Consider the following 17,056-nt stretch of genomic DNA (forward strand, 5'->3'; position numbering starts at 1 on the left):
AACTTCTAAAGACAAAACTAAATTTGGTATATTGCAGCTTGCCAATCCATAGAATAATGAATGCATTTGTTTACTTTTATTTTTATCTGGTCACTCTGCCAGTAACAGTAGGATGACAATGCCCACTTACCCTTCTGTATCAGGAAAACAGAAATACATAAACCTACAGAACTTATGTTCCACATTATAGATTTATGTGGTTCTGTAGTTCTCAGTAATAGCTATAAACAATGTTACTGATAAATGTCATCTCAGGCAGAAAGCACAGGAAGTTATTAGCACACAATACTTCTGGCAAGATCAAAAAGTATAAGGTGCAACTAAACATGTAGAAATAGTATATTTAACAGACCAAGAAGGACCAAATAAGCACATTTTTTTGTTTTTTGTTTTTCCTTACCTCTCTACAGTGCCTTGAAAAAATATTCATACCCCTTGAAATTTTCCACATTTTGTAATTTTACAACCAAAAACGTAAATGTATTTTATTGGGATTTCTTGTGATAGACCAACACAAGGTGGCACATAATTGTGAAGTGGAAGTAAAATAATAAATGGTTTTCAAGATGTTTTACAAATAAATATCTGAAAAGTGTGGTGTGCCTTTGTATTTAGCCACCTTTACTCTGATACCCCTAACTAAAATCTAGTTGAACCAGTTGCTTTGAGAAGTCACCTAATTAGTAAATAGAGTCCACCTGTGTGTAATTTAATCTCAGTATAAATACAGCTGTTCTGTGAAGCCCTCAGAGGTTTGTTAGTGAGCAAACAGCTTCATGAAAGCTAAGGAACACACCAGACAGGTCAGGGGTAAAGTTGTGAATACGTTTAAGGAAGGGTTAGGTTATAAAAAATATCCAAACCTTTGAACATCTCACAGAGCACTGTTCAATCCTTCATCTGAAAATGGAAAGGGTATGGCACAATTGCAAACCTACCAAGAAATAGCTGTCCACGTAATCAGAGAAGCAGACAAGAGGCCCATGGTAACTCTGGAGGAGCTGCAGAGATTCACAGCTCAAGTGAGAGAATCTGTCCACAGGATACCTATTAGTCTTGCACCCAGCAAGTCTGGCTTTTATGGAAGAGTGGCAAGAAGAAAGCCATTGTTGATGGAAAGCCATAAGAGGTCCCGTTTGCAGTTTGTGAGAAGCCATGTGGGGGACACAGCAAACATGTGGAAGAAGGTGCTCTGGTCAGATGACATTAAAATGGAACTTTTTGGCCTAAAAGCACAAATGTGTGGCGGAAAACTAACAATGCACATCACCCTGAATACACCATCCCCACCGTGAAACATGGTGGTGGCAGCATCATGTTGTAGGGATGCTGTTCTTCAGCAGGGACAGGGAAGCTGGTCAGAGTTGATGGGAAGATGGATGGAGCCAAATACAGGGCAATCTTAGAAGAAAACCTGTTAGAGTCTGCAAACGACTTGAGACTGGGGCGGAGGTTCATCTTCCAGCGGGGCAACAACCCTAAACATACAGCTAGAGCTACAATGGAATGGTTTAGTTTAAAGCATATTCATGTGTTAGATGGCCCAGTCAAAGTGCAGACCTAAATCCATTTGAGAATCTGTGGCAAGACTTGAAAATTGCTGTTCACAGAAGCTCTCCATCCAATCTGTCAGAGCTTGAGCTATTCTGCAAAGAATAATGGGCAAAAAAGTCACTCTCTAGATGTAAAAAGCTGGTAGAAACATACCCAAAAAGACTTGCAGCTCTAATTGCAGCGAAAGGTGGTTGAAAGGTGGTTCTACAAAGAATTGACTCAGTGGGGCTGAATACAAATGCATGCCACACTTTTCACATATTTATTTGTAAAAAATTTTGAAAACCATTTCTCATTTTCCTCATCCTTTACAATTATTTGCCACTTTGTGTTGGTCTATCACATAAAATCCCAATAATATACATTCACTTTTTCGGTTGTTACATGGTCTTGGTGGAGCTGTGTATTTTCATGTACAATAAAGCACTATGCATGCTGCAAGACAGAGTGTGGACATTATTCGAGCTGGAAGACAGAGGTAATCTTATAAATGCATGGACCCACACCTATAGTGAGCAGCAGCACAACATCCTGTCAAACACATAGATGCAGAGAAAATCGCTGTCATCATCACCACACTCTGCATCACTAAAGGGCCATCCAGCTCTGGAGAATGGAGAGGACCTGAAGAAAAAGGGGCCCTGCACATCATATGTCCATCCTGAAAACATTTTAAAAAGGAAATAAAGAAATAGAAAAATACTACACACTGGGGGGAAAAAGAAAGGGGTGGGGGACTGTACCAAGGAGTAAGCCCAGAAGTTTGTGAATAAGGTGAACCTGTGCTCATTTTCATTTATCCTATTCATTCATCCAATGACCCAGATAAAGTCTTGTCTGAACATGCAACATTCATTCGCCAAGCAGCTTGACAACCTGGACTTAGTACCATCAGCCACCAGCTTTAAAAAGGCATATCTATACATTAATTGTTACTAAATAGTATATATGGAAATTTAAAGCTTAATGAATCTTTTAGTTTTTAATTTATTCCATGTGCAGCAAAACAGAAAGTGTGCAAAGTTTATTTTTAGACAAGAGCAAGTATCCTTCTCTAAAGAATGCTGGTAGGGAACAAGCTTTTGGCACATTTTGTCATGTTCTTTTGCTAAGATTACCTTGTTAATCCAAAATATTTAGTGGTGCTAACCTGACATAAAATATTGTAAAAATGTGTAAATAACCTTATATTAAATGTTCCCAGTAGTAAGAGAAAAAGAATGCCTAATAATTTTAAGGTAAGGTAAAGCTGTCTCAGTTACGTACAGTATAGGCATGAGTTTATTGTGCCTAATGGTAAATTCATATCTGACTATGCTTGTTTTCATTACTACTACCTACAATGCCACTAATACTACTACAATACTAGTAATAACAACAAAAACACAAAAAATACTTATTTTACCAAGTGCACAGTTTATATTTTGAGGATTAATTTTACTTTTGAATTGTTCAGGATATTGGTCTAGCCTCACTAGGAGCATCTGATGAAGATATACAAAAATTGGCAACGGTAAGTCTGACACTGACAAGCTAAATGACCTCTACAATCAGAATAGAAACTACAATAAAACATTTTATAAGAGTTAGCTCTTAACATGGAACCTCTTTTCCCAAGTGGCTGTGATGAAATATGAGTAATATTATATTGGAAAGTATTTTGAATGATAGAAAACACTTTTGAGATTGTGGCCAATGCCACCCCTCCTACCTGATGTAATCACTAATCACTTGGACATCAAATAGGTGGATATTGGATGACCATGTGTTCTATGTACCATACAATTACTTGTGTTTTCGCTACATAATCCACAAGTCTAATCGGTTGTCAGACATCCAGTCTTCTCAAATATGTTGGTATGTATGCATGTATGGCCAAATTGGGTAAAATTTGTGCTGCCCAGTTTTTAACCCTAATTGTAATTAGTAGCCCAAATTGAGCTTTTAGTAAGCATTATGGAAACAACTATCTAAGACCTTCTAGTACCTCACATTGGCTAGTACCCCAACACTGTCTGTATATGTAAATACAAAGTGTATGCTCACACCTACAGTAGTATGTGGCACAACATAATTCACCCTGTCTTTCTTCGCTACTTTGATTATTCAAACAAACAATGCTTACCTTGGCAGCATTGTTTTGGGATAGTATATCATGACTGAATTGATGTGGTTTCTTGAATTCTTTACACCACCTGTTTTTCCAGGTCCATCATGTTTCTTTATTGTACCTTGTGTAAAATTAAGTGAATAAATCACACATCCGATAGGTGAACAGCTTCCTTTCCTCGTGAAACAGTATGGCAATAAAAATAAAAATAGAAAATACAAGGAAATAACTGTAAATATGAGCACAGAATACAGGTTATTATGAGTGGTGCTTATTTACCAGTATCATACTACACATGCAGTTACTACTACTTATTTAGTATCATACTACACATACAATTTGGTAAAACAGTTGATATCTTGTATTTCAGCTTTATTGGTTCACCATTGAGTTTGGACTCTGCAAGCAGAACGATTCTATCAGAGCCTATGGAGCTGGCTTGCTATCATCTTACGGGGAGCTTAAGGTAAGAATTGCTTTATGTTTCCTTCAGTTTTTTTTTTTACATCTCAATAAAGAACATCTGTATTTACAGAAGTGATGCTACTTGTAGTGAAATTGTAATCATCAAAATGTTGTAGTTGAAGACTGACTTACACAAACAAGAGACAGTCTGCAATGTGTATAAAACCTTGTTGTCCAAGGCTCTAGCCTGTTTCCTTTTCACATATCCTGCCTGGGATAAGTGTATGAGAAATTGTATATGTATCAATGTGAGCAACATGTATATAGTAGTGTGTAGGCAGATACATAACTGTTCAGTATATCCACAAAAAATTCTGCGCTGCTCACAAGAAAAACAAGAAAAAAAGCAGCTAACACAACCAATAAGGTATATATGCAAAAAAACAACAAAAAGTGTAGCGCTAAAAGCAAATCTTTAAATGACAGTGGATAGGTGTACAGTGAAGGGGATCACCTATATAAAACCAATTCATGGATGAAATAATAAGTCCTTATGTAGACATAGTGTAAACAGGTAAATCCAGTGTCCCAGAAAGACAAATGAGCTCACTACCACCGGGAAGAATGAAGGCTTACCAGATGTGGTGGACCCAACAGGGCGTACGCCGAGTTGGGTCAGATAAGGCTTGGGTGGTAAGTGGCTGTAGGTGTCTATGATGTCACAGCTTGCTGGATTCCTCCAAATAGTGCCCAGGTCATAGAAAATATGGGATGTCACAAGGATGTAGATGATCCTATGGATCCTAGGGGAGGGATGGGATGTTCCGTGGACGGATTCCAGAATTCCAGTATACTGACAACTTCATGTGCACATGAAGTTGTCAGTATACTGGAATTCTGGAATCCGTCCACGGAACATCCCATCCCTCCCCTAGGATCCATAGGATCATCTACATCCTTGTGACATCCCATATTTTCTATGACCTGGGCACTATTTGGAGGAATCCAGCAAGCCGTGACATCATAGACACCTACAGCCACTTACCACCCAAGCCTTATCTGACCCAACTCGGCGTACGCCCTGTTGGGTCCACCACATCTGGTAAGCCTTCATTCTTCCCGGTGGTAGTGAGCTCATTTGTCTTTCTGGGACACTGGATTTAACAGATACATAACTGTTATTTGAAATTGTCAGTTTGCTTATTTAATAAATTCCAGCAGCAGTCATATTACAGGAGTGACCAGGTTTCTCACTATTATAACCATTTCCATCTGTCCTCTGTTTTATATTGATTTCTCTTTAATGCTTAAATGTTCCCTGAAAATGGAGGAGTTTATAACAAATATAGTGAGTGCAAAAGAACACACACAATAGGGTTTTTTTTACCAAATAAAGGCTGTTCACTAAGCAAAGTAAATGTCCACTTGGAAAGGTTTATGTTCACTTTGCAAAGTGAATATAGTCAATTAGGTGAACCTGTGTTCACTTTTGAATACTCATTCTTATGCAAGAGAAATTTTTTAAATATGGAAGCGAACACAACTTTGTTTGGTGAAATTTCACTGTGCAAAGTACAAGAAAAATATAGCATGGAATTCATAAAGAGTATTGTAAACACCCCATATAATTATTTTGAGCCACTGCACCACAATTGTCAGCGCTTGCAACAGGCTCATGTAACTGTCAGAAACAGGTACATGAATCAGTCACATGGAGGACTGCACTGAGGTCAAAGTGTCAATACAGGATACTCCTTCCTCTGTGCAAATCAGTAACACTGTCATACAGATAGGAGCAAGGCCAATGAGTTTTGTTTTGGGTTGGATGGAGCCTGGTTGGGAACTCTGAAAGACCAGGTTCCCCTTAGGTCTGCCTGGCATGTCATTGACAGTGGACAGCAGTGGAGGGATTTCATAGCCACAATCCAGACCAATTATAGATATGAAATCTGGCCACTACTGTCTGCTGCCAATAAAAGGGAAGGTGGAACTTGCAGGTCTAGGGATATCTTCCAGCTCCTCCTACAAAACACAAGTTTACAGAAAAGCCAAAAATGTCTGAGAAACCCAGTGATGACATGGGTCTACAAAGAGGTATATTTTAAAAATGCAAGCCTTTCTCCTGAAAAAACTAATTGCTTATTGACTTGAAAGTTCCAATCCTTTATTGTGAATGTAAGCAACATTATAGAGATACCTGTAGACTAAATTTAAATTTACAGGGTTGGCTGGTTGGAGATTTATGGTCTACATTTTATATACTGTTCAATGTAAAAATAATATGCTTTTTTATATATATATAACATTTACTGCCTGGTTAGAATAGGCACAACAAATATGATCATGAGATGCCTAAATTAAAACTGCAGGACCCTCTAGCATAGTTAACAAGGCCCCCTTAACAAATACTGTCCTATATAACCCTTTATGTGCTATGTTTTAAAGTATTTTTGTAAAATAGACCCTTTCCTCATCTGTTATGAGCTTCAGAAAGGTATATCCTACATTTTTAAGACTGCAGAGCAGATGATACAACTCTGCACTTCTGGTAGGAATGCCTTCATATCCAATGACTGGGGACCAGGCCTTGCACCTAGCTTAGGACCATTTCATCTTTAAATCTTTGAAGAGTTGAATAAATCAAGAAGTATGACCAAGCATAATGCAAGTGTGGAAGAAAGTGCTGCTGCTGCTATCAAAGTGAGACACCCACATTGCGCATTCACTGATTTCAAATAAGGAGTGCTCAATCCCGGGTGTGCTGGCTCAATGTATTTTGCTTCCCTGACATTAGGCAAGGCACAGAATCCCTGGTGCTGATAGTTTTTCAGACAGGCTGTGGGGGGGGGGGGGGGTGCTGCAAAAAACCTGCAGATATGGCATTCAAAAGAAGCTACAGTTTTAGAAACTCAACAATGATTTTTAACCTACTGTGGACCCTAGATTGCACAGTAATTTTGTTTCAAAAGGTAAGACTTTAGGATCTAGCCATTTTGGATACAGTGTGATTCCCTCTATAACATTGATTATTCTCTGCTCAGTTTGTAGCTTACTGATTACTATTTCTTAAGCAAATTAAAGGCCACTCTCCCCTGAGTAGTCACCCCCCTCTCCCAACTTCAACATTATTTTATTATCTCTCTCTTATTGTTTGCCCCTTTTTTTCATTTCTTGCTTGACCTTTTTGTATTTCCTTTTCATATCATATATTTACACTCATTTCTGTATTATTTCAGTATGCATTATCAAATAAGCCAGAGCTTCGGCCTTTTGATCCAGAAATTACTGCAGTCCAGCCATATGAAGACAATTGCTTCCAGCCAGTATATTTTGTGTCAGAAAGCTTTGATGACTCCAAAGCCAAACTCCGGTGAGTGGGTGTTCATAAAAATATGATTAGCTGTGAATAACCAACAGTAGCTTTTCGAAATGGGTTAAATGTAGAGAATAAATGTTTTATTGCAAGAACAAACTGCTGACCTTCAAGTATCTGTACACTTCACTTATTGGTGCTCAATTGGAAAATCATCTTTACAGTTTTGAAACAACAAAAATATCCTTAAACCCCTGTAATTTTAGTGAACAGGGCTATTGGCCTCATGGCCAGAGGTGAAATGCAGAGATCATATTTGTCAATATTAGTGTGTTAACAGAGTGATGAACACATGAACACTGAGAATTTATAATTTGTATCTATCCTTAGTGCATAGCAATCTCCCTTACCATGTGATAAAAGTGGTAACAACACCAGTGTCATACATGTAAGGCATTACTAGGTAACATAGACGTGTGCATGGGGTGTGCCTGATGTGCCTGGGCACACCCTAGTCACCCTGTGCACATTAGTATTATTGCTCTGTGTGCCAACAGGGAGATGGGTAAGATCTCCCTCTGACTGGTTTTGCCATAAGGCCCCTTTCACACTGGGGCGGTGGGTGCGTCGGCGGTAAAGCGCACCTATTTTTAGCAGCGCTTTACCGTCAATTTCGTGGCACTTTACCACCTGCTTATGGCAGGTGATCAATAGGGAATGAGCCCAATGTTCAAGTCGCATGTAAGTTCAACTTGAACATCGAGTGTTTGTCCATTCGCCGAATTTAGAACATTATGGGGCAGTCGCGGGAAATTCGAGCTCCCGCGGAATGCCCAATAATGAACTGCGAGACCATCAATGCACTGTGAGATCGCAGTGCATTGACGGCTGCTGATAGGCAAAAGCATGCACCTGACCTGCATGCTTTGGCCAAACACAGCACGCTCTGCTGTGAGAGCCATGATTGGCCAAGGGCCGGGTCCATGCCCCGCACTATGTAAGGCTGCTTACACGGCGGCCGTATATAGTGTTATGAACGAGAGCAGCAAAATGACATTTGTAAGGGAAAAAAGTAATTTAAAACTGCTTGCGGCTGTAATGTATTCCCGGACCCCGGTAATATAGATAAAAAAATGTTTTCAATGATTTTTATCTATATTGCCGGGATCCGACAATACATTAAAGCCGCGAGCAGTTTTAAATAAAGATGTTTCCTTTAGAAATGTAATTTTGCTGTGGTACTGTTCTAAACATGGGAAAGATGCGCTAATTTACAGGCAGACTAAGGAGACACCCAGGCACGATATTTAAAGGAATATTTAATTTTTATCGTTTCACTTTAAGCATTATTAAAATCACTGCTCCCGAAAAAACGTCAGTTTTGTAAAACTTTTTTTGCATTGATACATGTCCCCTGGAGCAGAACCCGGGTCCCAAAACACTTTTTATGGCAATAACTTGCATATAAGCCTTTAAAATTAGCACTTTTGATTTTTCATGTTCGTGTCCCATAGACTTTAACGGTGTTCACATGTTCGCACAAATTTTTTGCCTGTTCGCAAGTTCTGGTGCAAACCAAACTGGGGGGGGGGGTGTTCAACTCATCCTTATCAATGAGTTATATAGATTATATAAATGCCACCAGGGATATCTTCTATCTGAGTGGCCTCAGATCACATTATCAGAGACAACCACTCTTGTGTAAATCATTTAGCTATAAAAATGATTTAATCAAGCCAAAGATCTTTTTACATTTCTCCATCCTCATACATTTTCTCCATCCTCATACATTTTTAAGTGCTAAGGGGTCCTCCACTTGTATCTCCAGGCACCACAACTTTTCATAATAGAAATAATTTATGTAGTGGATATATAATTTTTACCAATTTAAAAAATAATAGCCTTTTCTTACAGCGTAACTCCACTTTTGTTGAGAAAAAAACATTCCCCCGTGGTGATTTATGTAAATTGGAAGGATTATAACAATCTTCGTTGCAGGTTCCTACCTTTTGTTATTCTGAAGAAATCCCTGTGTGTTTCTCTGTGCCCATGTGGGAAACGGAGTCTAATGGGAGTGGTTTCATAAATATCAATCACCTGTGGCACCTGCAGAGCACTAAGGAAGAAATCTGCTGGCCCTGCATCCCTTTAGATGTGTTCCTATTGGGAGTATCTCACCAAAAATTAAATTTTTGTTGGAGGGAATGCCTGAAATCTGACTTGTATCTTAGTGCAGACTTCTGGGAAAATCGGTGAGCCAATCACACAAGCTGGAAATTATTATTCTGGGGTGTGTTCAGTACACATTCTGTGTACAGAACAACTCCAGGTAGCTATATTGCATTGCATTTTCCGAAAATTACAGCATCTGCAGATTGAAAAGGAAAGGTAATTTTTAATGACATTCAATTACAATATGACATGTCACAATTGTATACACTATATTATTTTTTCTTTATTTGCTATTTTTTTTCCCCACGAAAGTGAAGTTACCCTTTAAGACACAATTTACCCTATTTAAGAGTTAAAGTACTATTCTAGACCGTGCAGTGCAGTAGGGCTATATTGGCTCACCTTCTCCAACTGTGCTGGAAATTGTCGGAACTATAAGTCCAGATTCAGACACACATAAACCAAGAATTAATAAATAAATTCATATTTAATGCAGCATATTTTTATTTTGGGTTGTCAATGGCTCCCTCTGCTGTCTCTGAGCCAACGAGGAAGCAGAGAGCCAGGACAGCAGCCGTTCTCATGCAACTCACTGGATCAAGATCGGGATCGGGCTCAGGTAAGTATTGGGGGGGGCTGCGGGGGAAGCTGCATACAGAGCATACAAACTTCCAGGCTTTACAACTACTTTAAATTAGCTTTTTTTTCAGTTGCAACATAATGTCCTTAGGTTTTAGCATAATTGAAAAAGATAATTTTATTTACCAAGTTTCTTAGTTTTTTACATGAATTGTGATTATTTTCTGGCAAATGTAAAAACAGGATGGCATTAAACTTTAAAGGACACTGTGAAATGCAAAGCAAATCTATGTTGTGGATGTACCTAAGAAATAAATACCTCTAAATTAAAGGTAAAGTCCACCTGTTTTTAACGATCAATGGGTATTTACTACCCATGTTCCCAGGACCACTGCATCATGAGTGCAAAGCAAGGGCTCTTTCAATTGGTCCTACCAGGCTTGGGTTCATATGGATGTATGGACCTACTGTTATTGGGCTAAAGGAAGTGTGTATGTGGAGTGGGGAGAGGGAGAAGGGATCTACAGCATGCTTTATATAGTCCATCTCCCTCAGTAGTAATTTTCATTGAGCATTCCCAGACCTTGATGAGGTAACTGTGTGGGCGAAACGATGAAAAGCCGTGCTAAATTCAAATAATTACAAAATGCTGCAGGCAGACACATCCTGCGATTCAGGTAAGGAGCTGGGGGGATTGGGGAATGTTGTGTGCGACCACGCTTCATCTTACACCCAAAATATGGGTGCAACATAAAACAAGGTCTAAAAATGGACTGAAAGAACACATTTAAAACCTTGTTAAACATAATAATGTAAATTAGGCCCAAATCATTACCATACTAAATACTTGTAAATGCAACAATAATAAAAGCATGTAAATACGCATAAGATCTGGAACTGATCATAATTATTTATTTTGTTCTTTGCAGGCAATATGCCCTAAAGATGAAGAAACTGTTTTCACTTCGTTATGATCCTTTGACATGCAGTGTTGAAGTATTAGACTCTATCCAAAAAGTCCAGACAGCACTGAGCCAAATCAAAGATGAACTGAACACTCTATGCTTTGCTCTGGACAAAATGTGCAAGGTCTAATCTAAACAAAACTTAGATTTCATAGAAGTCAATATAGAGGAGCATCCATGTGCTAGAATAACTAAAATATAACATTTGTGTTTGCAGTTATTGAATGTCAGGGAAAAATACATATATTTATGAGGCATTGAGCTTTGTTCTTAGTAAGATTGTATATGCTTCACACATATTTTCAACCCATACAATTTCAGTAAAAATGCATTCTATTGAACGGTCAGCGTGATTTGAAGCTAAACTTTGGGCACATATTTAAAACATCATTTAATACCATGGTGTTTTCATTAAAACATGACATTTATTGTTAAATGCAAGAAGTGTAAATTACCCGAATCAATCTTTATATCAGCCTTGCCTTGTAATCCCCTGTATAGTAAAACTCAGACTGGTTTAATATGGGCTGGGTCAATATTCTGAGACATTCAGGCGGTTGCATGTGTAAACAAGAAGCTCAAGGGGGATACTTTTAAAGATTTGTGAACCATATTTCCTGCCCCTTTGTGCCTATGCTCAGCTCACAGGAGGTGACAAGGACACCACATTTCTGGCAAGATCAGCAGATTTTTTCTATACTTGCTGTTCTTTTAGCCTGAAAAAAGAAAACCAATACAGCTTCCACATCTAAGTACTGGTAAGCTGAAATGTATTACATTTTTGTATATGGGTTTACATTTTCTTTAAAGTGTTACTAAACCCACAACAGTAAATTTAGTCTGTATATGCAGTAAAGCATGCTTGTTGTATTCACTGTGGAACCTAAGGAGTTAATCCTCCGCATTGTGTAAAAAGGCTGTTTGATACTGTCTTCTCTGATCCGCCCCTTCCTTCACTGTCACCAATCCATCTCCTGATAAGACATAGCCTTTGGAGTCACTCTGCACATGCTCAGTTTGGTGTGTATTGCTAGAGAGTTTTTTTTTTTGGAGGGTGCATGTGATCGGCACAGAGCCAATCAGCACTGTCCAAACAGAGGGTCAGAGTAGAATGAAAACTCCTATTTACTAAAATAATTGCATTTCCATGTTCTGTGTACTGTGAAAGACCAAATATAGTGAATGCAGGGTCCTGGGTTTGGTAACACTTTAAATGCAGGATGATGGCACCGCCTTATAAAGCCTGGAGAAAAGAAAAACAGAAACAAAGGCATTTTTGACCATAAGAATCATTTTGAAATTTTCAGTATAAAGAATCAAGGAATCTGGTTACTATGGAAACAGATGCCTGCTTTGTGTCCATTCACAGCGCTCCAGTTTTTAAACAACCCCCTTGTTTTAAAAAGGAGGAATCTTAAAAATAGCTAAAATAAACTTTTAGCAATTTAAATTTTGAATCAGTTTTTATACAAAGTCTTCACTCCTTTGAATCAAATGTTATTGTTATAGAACTTTGTATCCTATTGTGAAATTGTGGAAGTGTGAAAGAATAAAGAAGCATTGGTACATTTATGCCACCAGGAGCTGAAGAAATATGCACTGGGTGAAATAAACTGATTGTTCTCCCCTAACTGAAAGCTTATGATGCTTTGCCTAGTGGATTAAATCACACCTATAGCTAAAATATATTTTTATCGTTAATATATATTTTTTTTTATTGGAAATTTTCATTTAATTGTATTTAACATGTTTAATTATAAAATAGTAATGTCTTCAGGATACAGTCAAAACAAGACATATCATTATGACATAATTATCACTAACATAGTTTGGTATTCATACATTGTGGGTACAAGATTTTTCAAAGTATAAAGTCACAAAAAAATACAAGAATTACATAATTAAATAGCAAGGTAGGAAAAATAAATGGAAAAAGGGGATGAGGAATGGGGTTATCCACAACTGGGGAATATGAATTGCTGTCTTTGAGTCCATTGCAGAGATTAGGGATGAGCAAATATGTCTGGGTTCAATTTGAGGGGTATTTCTCTACCCATTATAAAGTGTAAAAATTACAAACTTGAATTTAAACCCCATTTAAATCTACGGGGGGGGGGGGGGGGGGATGTGTGTGAGTCTTGAAAATCAAAACTAATTTTAATTCTAATTCTAACTAATGTTTAATTTCAAGGATAAAAGGCAAGAGATTGTTAAACAAAGGGCACGAGGAGCTGCGCATTGATGGCATATGAGAGACATGTACCAATGCATGTTGAGTTCAAAGTGAAAACATCATTCCTTACAATTACATGCATGTGAGATGCCTTTAAGATGTATATGGTGTTACAGAGCAGTACTTCTCATGGACAGTGTCAGTGATGCCGTATTCTGCCATCACATACAGTACATTGCATGTGTAATAGATCTTTTTTTACTTTTTTTTTTTTTTTACAGCAGCAGAGCCCCAATCTGAAATCATTTTAACTTAAAAAAAAGTACCTTTTAGGTAGTTTTGCCTGCAACACCTGATTTTCTACAAGGGATCAGGCCTAATCACCACTCTGTCCTCTAAAACCCTCAGGAAAGGGTCCTTACAGGAAAGGCACTTTAATTTAGAAATTCTTCTCCCTGACTTTAGGCCAACAGAAAATTAATCTTTAAAGTAATCGATTACAGAGAGGCCTCATGTAATGGCTCAAAGGGAGCTTTGGTCAGAGCATTCAAAATCAATGACAGATCCGAGGGAGGAATCTGTTTAACAACCCTGGGTGCACGTCTAGCTCTGGCTGAAAGAAACCTCTTAACCAAAGGGTCCTCAGCTAGTCTTCTCTCTGTAAACAGAGACAGTGCAGCCACTTGAACTCTAAGGGTGCTGAAAGAAAGTCCTTTCTCCACTCCCTTCTGTAAAAAATCCAGTATATAGGGAGTGGAAAAAGAATCAACTCCTGTTTTCTTCTGCCAGGAAACAAAAGTTTACAAACTTTCCCATAGATCTTCCTTGTGACTAACTTACGACTGCCTAATATAGTGTCAATAACCTCCTCTGAACACCCCCTTAGCTGTAGGATGCACCACTCAGCCTCCAGGCCATCAAATGAAGGTCTGAGGGTTTGGATGGAGCACTGGCCCTTGATGGAGAAGATCTCTCCGCTCCGGCAGGGGCCAGGGGGCTCTATTAAAAGTGGTTTCAGAGAAGAGAACCAACTCCTCCTGGGCCACCAAGGGGCAATCAGGATAACTTCTGCTTGATCCTGAAAAATCTTCCAAACCACCAGTGGCAAGAGAGGAAACAGAGGGAAGGCGTAGGCTAAAGTGAAGTTCCACAGGAAAGAGAGGACATCTGTCCCTAAGGACTCCATCTCCCTTTCCAGAGAGAAGAAAGCCGGTAGATTCTTGTTGAGCCTGAATGCAAAAAGATCCACTCTGGGAACATCGCACCTTAACATGATCTCCTGGAACGTGTCTTGGTTCAATTCCCAATTGCTGCAACTGATGTTTACTCTGCTCAGATAGTCTGCCAGAACATTCGCCGTCCCACTGATGTGTACTGCCCTGACCAAGGAGACATTGTTCTCTGCCCAGGTCAGAATCTGCTGGCTCAATAATAGCACAAACACATGCAATAACACAATAACACAAATGTGCACATGTGCACGTATGTTCACCCACGCACTAATGCACGCGCCAATGCACACATGCGCGCCAATAATATTGGTGCCAAATGCCATTCATAAGTGCAGCAGTTGCACTAGCACTTTGATGTCTGATTTGCAGCTGTACCTGTGTTCCTGAATCTGATCCTGCTTATTCCTGTATTTGTCCCTGCTTGCCTCTGACTCCGTTAAACGTCTCCTACCTTGACCCTGGCCTGTATCTGGACTTTGCTTCTTGCCTCTTGCTTATCTGCCTGAACTCACATTGCCAACCTCTGCCTGGACTTTTACCACTCTTTGCCTGCCATCCATGCCTGCATCTGACCATTTGTTACCAACCCAGCTCGTCTGACCACGCATCCTGTGTCTCTTCTGCTTTGCATGCACCTGCCTGGCTCCTGCTTCCTGCTCCACCAACTCAGCATCTGCTGACCTGCCAACACCTGCTGTCTCGCTTTCTGGGCCATCCTGGTGACGCACCCACCACATGGAAAATGATTCAGGCACCCTTATACCACCACGCTCTCGCTGCCACTGTTACAACATCTTACACCAAAATCCTCAAGCCGTGCGTCACACTCCACTTAGGGGTTCTCACTCACCAGGACGCAAAACATATCAAGCCTTAATATGTTTCAGGTAACAGTCATCCACATCACAGAGGGCGTTAGAGTTGTACAGCATCTCCCATAGGGACTTTTCATGGTGGGCACCATGAGAACAATTTTTTAAAAGAGGTCGACAGACACTAAGGCTTAACAATGCCGCAAGGCGGTCTCAGTCACTATGAGAAAGACCATAGTAAGTAATTCAAATGGTTCTCCAGTGTGTACAACAAGTAAAGCTGTGTGTTTCACATGTCCCTTGTAAACAGCACAATTTGGGAAATTTCCAAGTAAACAAATAAACGTTACTGCCCCTTTAAATGTGCAAAGTGATTATAACCTCTTGTGATAAAGCATATACAAAGCATACACAATCCAAACTTTCGTAGTGTCCCAATAGTGTACACAGTATGTATATAGTAATACACTGATCACATCCAAACCATAGTATACAGAATATTGAAACAAAAAAATATAAGAATAATGTGCAACTTTTCAAGTGTCCTTCTCAATCCAAATAGTGATATAGTTCATAATACACTTAAAGGGGTGTTCCGGAGGTTTTTTTGTTTCTTTTTAAACGTCAGCAGCTACAAACACTGTAGCTGCTGACTTTTAATAAGGACACTTACCTGCCAAGCGAGCCCGCGATGTCGGCCCCCCCGAGGCCGATCCGTTCATCAGATCGGCTACCGGCGCCGCCATCCTAACTAAGGGAAACAGGCAGTGGAGCCTTGCGGCTTCACTGCCCGTTTCCTACTGCGATGCGCGTTCCGCGCGGCACTTTGTGAATGGCCCCGTTGTTTCCTGGAACACACACATGTCCCATAAGACAACGGGGCCGCTCGCCAAGGAGGAGGAAACAGAAGAAACAGCGCCGCGGAATAGGAAGAGGAAGATTAGGAAGACTGCCTAGCAACAGGGGTTTCTGGTGAGTAAAAAATGTTTTTTTTTTCAGATTTTTTAAAAATATTTTTTAAAGAACATTAATGTAATTTTTTTTTTTTTTTAGGGTGGCCCTCCACTTTAAATGATCTACACTTTGTGCTGTTTTATGAAAAATGATATTCAGTGACTCCCACCACTGTTCAATATTCCTTTTATGCCCAGGTCCAATTACGCTTTCCCCACTCTGGGGTACAAGAAATAGGCTTCTCTGTACTCCTCCTTCAATGCACTTTTAGATGTCCTGGGCTACTTCACACATTCGAGTGTATGGCCCTTTAAATCCGCGGTCCCGTGACTGCATATAAACTCATGAGACAGAACGCATCCTCATAGTGTAGTAAGTAGTATTAAAGAGGAAGTAAACCCTGATGGGTTTTACTTCCTCTTTTTTCCCCTGCAAAGTAAAAGCATAATGGGCTAGTATGCATCGCATTATGTTGTGCTTACCTGCAAACAAAGCCTGCATCGCCCTCAAGGTCCCCGCTGGTGGCTGCATCCATCTTCACCCCTCTTTCTTCTGGGGCCATGGACTCTTTGGCCGGAGTCGCGTGACGGTCACGGTATGGGCCCTTTAGAAAAGTGCATATGTGCCAATGATGCAGGTGCAGGTTTCAGAGATATTTCCAGTACCTACAGGTAAGCCTTTACAACCACTTTAAGATGTTTATTAAAATATTCATCACTTACATTTAAGTTTAAAACCAACAGCTAATAATGATAGCAGATAATGATGACAGGTCTCTGAGGAAGTC

At 39.5% G+C, this 17,056-nt stretch overlaps 1 protein-coding gene across 1 annotated transcript in view; it reads left to right on the plus strand.

The window, feature by feature from the left end:
* LOC141134536 (tyrosine 3-monooxygenase-like) overlaps positions 1 to 12,697 on the plus strand; it is a 66,276-nt gene extending 53,579 nt beyond the window's left edge. Inside the window, exons 10-13 of the mRNA XM_073624039.1 lie at positions 3,011 to 3,067; positions 4,035 to 4,130; positions 7,306 to 7,439; positions 11,063 to 12,697. Of these exons, the coding sequence (XP_073480140.1) occupies positions 3,011 to 3,067; positions 4,035 to 4,130; positions 7,306 to 7,439; positions 11,063 to 11,228 (453 nt within the window). The 3' untranslated portion in view covers positions 11,229 to 12,697. The remainder of the gene's footprint in view (positions 1 to 3,010; positions 3,068 to 4,034; positions 4,131 to 7,305; positions 7,440 to 11,062) is intronic.
* The last annotated feature ends 4,359 nt before the right edge of the window (positions 12,698 to 17,056 follow it).

This window comes from Aquarana catesbeiana, linkage group LG03, assembly GCF_042186555.1.
Source record: "Aquarana catesbeiana isolate 2022-GZ linkage group LG03, ASM4218655v1, whole genome shotgun sequence".
In the NCBI taxonomy this organism is placed as follows: Eukaryota; Metazoa; Chordata; class Amphibia; order Anura; family Ranidae; genus Aquarana; species Aquarana catesbeiana.